Source organism: Pyrus communis, chromosome 12 (genome assembly GCF_041283825.1).
Source record: "Pyrus communis isolate YQ-2024b chromosome 12, ASM4128382v1, whole genome shotgun sequence".
Taxonomy (NCBI): domain Eukaryota; kingdom Viridiplantae; phylum Streptophyta; class Magnoliopsida; order Rosales; family Rosaceae; genus Pyrus; species Pyrus communis.
This window is the reverse complement of record NC_142576.1, coordinates 12,092,299-12,098,222: the sequence shown is the minus strand read 5'-3', so window position 1 is coordinate 12,098,222 and position 5,924 is coordinate 12,092,299. Positions and strand designations below refer to the sequence as shown.

Below are 5,924 nucleotides of genomic sequence, written 5' to 3'. Positions count from 1 at the left end.
GATCTCAGTCGGTGACACTTTTCGTTACGTGAAAAGGAAGCTGCGGGCTTTTATTTACTCAATCGTCGACGTAAACGAGCCCAATGGTATGTGGGTATGTGTGTGTATAACAAACGAGGCCCACACTGCAAATTGAATCTAACTCGGAGCTGATTTTCACATGCTCTTTTTCTTTTTTTTTTACGTTTTTATTTTTTCTTTTTTTGGTTATGACCATCTAATTTGATGGATCAAACAAATTAACGGAACAATATTTAACAAGCGTTTGTGAGTAGCTTAAAATAAAATATTTACCATTTTTTCTTGCAACTATCTAAATGCAATTTATTCAAACAGTACATTTTTCTAAAAAGTCTGGCTTTTAGGTAAAGTTTTCAGCATAAATCTGCCATAACTTTTGGCATGATTCTACTGAAACAGTGTTTCAGTAAGTGCCTACAGAAATTCTTTAAACATTAGTAGAGATACCAGAGGAAAAAACCTCCACCTTTTCGGTAGACCTACAGAACTATGCTCGCTTTTTTATAAACATCTGTTGGACATTTAATAATGTTATTTTAGCATTAAATTTATTAATTGAATGAGAATTATAAGTGGTGCCTTTTGGTGAAAGATATGTCTATCCTAAAATGAAATTCAAATGAAATGTTGCAACTTTGGACTTATGAATAGTCACATACTTTTCAAAGAAACGTCTCAACTTTTATAAATAGGAAAGCTCTCCTATAGTCGTAGATTCACTTTTTCGTCATTTGCATAATCATACATGTAGCGCACTACATATTAGAGTGTCGCATTGAGTCCATATGATAAAGTATTCAACACAATCATGGTTCATTGGAGCCTTGTAATTTGGAATGCTACTGTTATAAGACGTGGTCATTGTATTATGTGGGACGAGCCATGAACATCGTAGTGTGACGTAAACTTGTTTTAAGAACAAAATGTCGAACATTTACCTGATTCAGGTGTTTCTAACCCAATTCTCTTAACATTGTTTATTATTGTTTGAAGGGCGGCTGCTCCTTCGGCCTTTGGAAAACCCCATGAAGAGCAAGGAATCCACCTCTCTGAACCGACACGGAAGGTATTCGACGAAATGCTACGATGAAATTCAAGTCTATTGTCAATGTTGTGCTGCGTTGCTGCACTGCGCTTTGCAAGCTTGCAGCCAATGTTTCAACCTTTGGTGCAGGTGCTTCAATGGATTATTGGTTATCACAACCAAGATAATCTAGATGAAGCAAATAGGTTATTCAACAAACTACAAACTTTTGGTTTGTGTTTCATCTTTTTTTTATGAGATTTATATTGGGAATTACAATTGAGTCATGACAAGAATTACAAAAGAAAGACCGAGACATTGTGAAAGCAATGGTGTTAGTGGAATGCAAACAAAGACTACAATCCTTAAAAGATGGTACACCGAGGGGTACAACTTCTTGGTACATATTAGGCTATGGTTGGCGAGACCACCGTGAAGGTTGGGACCCCTATTGGATCTTGGTGGAGATTGGATCTTGATGGAGAGAGGCTAACTACAATGTTCCTGACTAATGGACCCAATTCCGCGCAAGGTTGAATGAAAGGACCTGCGAGGACAAAGACAAAGGATAGCGAAGCTGAGCCCGGGGAGTGTCAGTTAATCAGATCTGCTACTATGCTTTTACAATGATTTAGCAGCTTAATTTTATCTTTCTGTTATGTTTTGTTTACGGTGGATGATGATTTCGATCACATTGATAACCGATAAGTTCAACGGTTGGATCAGACAACCCATCTCACCGCCGGATGGGTTCCACTATAAGTCTTTGGGGCGAAAACTAGAGAAACGATGCGATTATACCACAAGTTCAGGAAGCTAAATAGAAACTTTCACATGATCTTTTGCTGAATTTGTTAATTTATAGAAATTACTATATTTTCGTATCAACTAATTATTATCTCTGTTAAATTTTAGGAGCATTGTAACCACCCTAATCACTTACATCCTACCAAATTCAAGCTAACTAAAATAACCGCAAGGTTGCAAAATAGACATGCCTAAACTCTAGAACCATATAAATCCTTGCAACACAAGAATCTACAGCAAACCAAATTATTAGTTGCAAAATAAAAATTTCTACACACCTACACAAATAGATATGGCATATGAAGTGCCCTTGCAGGCCCTCTTAGGGCTAGTGACATTGATTTTTCTTCCTCTGGTGGCTGATGTTGTCCATGCAAGCACTGCATGGAGACTTGCAGCTAAATTATCGGAGGACGATGGACATGACATTCATACGGTTGCCCGCACCCACAACCGGCCAAGGTTCGGTGGTGGCCCTTGGAAGCATGCTCATGCCACATTCTATGAAGGTGGCCCGGGAACCTTTGGTATGAATTAATGCTACTTCTATATTGTACATTAACAAGCTTCTAGGATTCAATGACCATCTTCCGGCGAAATTAAAAAAAAAAAAAAACCTTGTTTAAAGGGATCGATTATATACCAACTAGGTCTTACGTAGTGGTTTTTTTTCTCTTCTTACCAGTCAATGTTTTAAAAAACTAGCATTGACCAGCCTAGATGACTTTTTGGGCGACTATATAAAGAAACACCTATATACGTCAATCAGGAATAAGCTATAAACTAACTTAGGCGTTGGGAGACAGCACCTAAGCACTTGAGGTGTTGTTAAAGCGCCACCTAGGTGTTTGATTTTTTTATTTATTTTAAAACAACCCAAACCCAAATAGATATCGTTTTTGGGCACGGCTTTTATAAACTAAAACTCTTCTATCTTCTCCCACCTTTCTTTACTTCAAAATTTCAAGTCTCAAGCCAACGGTGCCAACCTCCAATCTCACCCGGCAACCTTCCACAAGTTCACAACAAATTTGTAATTTTAAATTTATGGTTAGAGTTTCTCACCTACATCGAGGTTTATGAAAAATTAATAATTTATGCTCCTACCTAGGCTAGGTAACCTATGAAGGCCTTGACTTCACCTTCATCTTTTAAAACATTGTTCCCAATTTTAGAAAACATTTATAAGTTTGAATCCCACTTCCTATTGATGATAAATTAAAATCTAGAGAGAAATTTCAATCACAACATCTAGGTTCTCAAATAATAGACATGAGACCACATTTCAAATCGCGGCCATATTTCAGCCAAAACGCAAAGTTAGACAAGCATTTATATCTACAACTCGATCCCAATTTGAGTATGTATTAAAGATGGGGAGTTTTAACGAAAAATGTACGGTACTGTTCACTTTAACCAAAAACCACATTTTTACACTAAAAAGTCAATCCTGGTACTATTCACTTTACCCTTTATTTTGTCCTTATCATTAATACTCAAAGTTTTCAAGCCCTTTTCATTAGCTTTTCTTTAAAGATGTGATCAGTTGCTTGTAGTGAGCTTTAAGAATAACAGATGTAAATATTTTCCATATTCGAAGCAAGTTGGATTCTGTAATTTTGCTTTTGATCCAGTCGCCGTCAAAAGGATCTTGTATTTTATGCAGGCAGTAGAGATCAAGAATGGAACTTGCAGAGTTCAAATTCTTGCCTTCCAAAAATTCACGATAACAATGCACGACCCATTAAGACAAAAAATTCACGATGTCAATTTCATACGAGCCGTGGGACGCTCCTAGGACATACTATTTACGATCCAATCACATCATTATCACACGAACTAGTCTTTTTTTTTTTTTTTTTTTTTTCATCTCACCTGGTTGTTTGGAAATTAATTAGAACAAGATAGTAGTATTTTGATGATGACTACGTGCAGGAGGAGCTTGTGGTTATGAGGATGTGATAAAAGAAGGGTATGGCCTGGACACAGCAGCGTTGAGCGAGGCTTTATTCAACAAAGGGCTGTCTTGTGGAGCATGCTATGAAATCAAATGCGTCGACAACCCTCAGTGGTGCAAGCCAGGACACCCAACTCTTGCCGTCACGGCAACCAACAACTGCCCCCCCAATTGGAACCAGCCAAGTGACAATGGAGGGTGGTGCAACCCTCCTCGTGAGCATTTTGATATAGCCAAACCTTCGTTCATCAAAATTGCCGAGTACAAGGCCGGCATTGTTCCGGTCATGTACCGCAGGGTTCCATGCCTGAAGACAGGAGGAATTAAACTCACAATAACTGGGAATCCATATTTCAACCAAGTGTTGGTGTGGAATGTGGGAGGAGCCGGAGATGTGACCGGAATGCAAGTGAAGGGCAGCAAGAAGCTCATATGGACAACGATGAAGCGGCTATGGGGTCAGAAGTGGGAAACTGACGCCAAGATGGTTGGCGAGTCATTGACCTTCCGAGTCAGAGCGAGTGATGGTAGATACTCAACCTCATGGCATGTTGCTCCAAGCAATTGGCAGTTTGGCCAAACCTTCGTAGGCAAGAATTTCAGGTAGAAATAAACTTGTAAATAATGTTAATGTTTGATTTATGGGAAGTGATTTTCACACACCCTCCCTCTTTAGCTTTCCACACATTTTTCTTTATTTATAGTCATTAAATTGAATAAATCAAACAAAATCAACATCCATAATTAAACAGAAGTGTGTAAGAAGCTAAAGACGATGTGTGAAAATTATTTTCCTTATTTTTTATTATGTAAAATTATAAATATTTGCTTTGTCGGAGATTTACCTCTCATCGTGTAAAAGAGACTGAAATGTTCCATGTATGTGTGTGTGTATATATATATATGTACATATATATGTGTGTGTGTGTGTGTGTGTATATATATATATATATATTTACAAACTGTTCCATGTAAAGTATAATTCACCTATTGTTTTATATGGTCAACATTTCCTTCAATCTTGGCAAATTTGTGGTTTCGTGTTATAATATTTCTGATAGCGAGGTTTTTATATCCACATTAGTTTTCGGCAAAAGTTTCGTCATAACGGATGTGTGCAGTGAAATCCAAGATTTCATAGAGAGGAAAAGACAAAATTTCAAATTAAAATTGGTCTTGTGACATAGCAAAAGAAATGTGGAAACAATAATGTTATTCTTACCATCAAATTATCACAATATAACATGTGATGTGTCAAGAGCACGTTAAAACCCTAACATCTTACACCACATTGTCATTACACTTAAAACCTAACCTCTTACACCGCATTATTTTAAAAAATAACATTATTACCATCAAACTTTCTTGTAATGTGTGTCAATTAATTTTTTAAAAGTTATAATCAAACTTTATTTTTCTCTACACCATTGATGCTATTCTTACCTCAAACTTTCATGTAATACACTCATTAATTTAAAAAAATATATATATTATTTATTCTTCTAGACACACTTTATTCTTGGAGAACAAAATGATCACCCCCACATACCACTTAAAACCCTAACCTCTTATACCACATTGCCATTACCACCACCACCACACCACAATCGCACAATCATCACCACCACTATTATACCTGCCACTAGTACCACCATAACCACAACTCCCACTACATCCTTGTCGCTGTTGCCATCATCACAAACATAAACACAACTGTCATCACAACCACAATCGCCGCCATTGTTGTTGTCGTTGCCCTTACCACTATTGTTACCTCTGTAGCCTAGCCACCACACCCTTTTATTGGCACCATCATCACAACCATTGTTCTTGCCACCGTTGGCGTAGTCAGCGCCCACACTATCATGTTTATTTTTGTCATTATATACAATTGAATCACTTTTATATTAAAATTTGCCAAATCTTTTTCAGTGTTCTAAAACGTGGTCTAGGCGGCACCTAGACTCTGGGCGTCGGGCCGTCGCCGCGATTATTTCAAAAATGTTCAGTAAATCGGCAAGGGTATTAGGCGGTGCCTAGGCGGGCTTGGCGGCCTAAGGGCCGAGCTAAGCAGCCTTTGCGGCGGTTCTGTTAAAATATTTCGTTTCACTACAC

The 5,924-nt window shown here is 37.7% G+C and overlaps 1 protein-coding gene across 1 annotated transcript; it reads left to right on the top strand.

Moving 5' to 3' along the window:
- The first annotated feature begins 2,090 nt into the window (after nt 1-2,090).
- On the top strand, nt 2,091-4,691 carry LOC137745943 (expansin-A3-like). Its single transcript, XM_068485976.2, has 2 exons — nt 2,091-2,379; nt 3,788-4,691. Exons 1-2 carry the CDS (start codon nt 2,145-2,147, stop codon nt 4,414-4,416), a joined length of 864 nt encoding a protein of 287 aa, XP_068342077.1. The 5' UTR covers nt 2,091-2,144; the 3' UTR covers nt 4,417-4,691.
- The last annotated feature ends 1,233 nt before the right edge of the window (nt 4,692-5,924 follow it).

Coding starts and splice junctions, on each gene's coding strand:
- LOC137745943 (XM_068485976.2), top strand. CDS start 2,145: ATGGCATATGAAGTGCCCTTGCAGGCCCTCTTAGGGCTAGTGACATTG. Junction 2,380..3,787: donor AGGTGGCCCGGGAACCTTTG/GTATGAATTAAT, acceptor GACTACGTGCAG/GAGGAGCTTGTGGTTATGAG.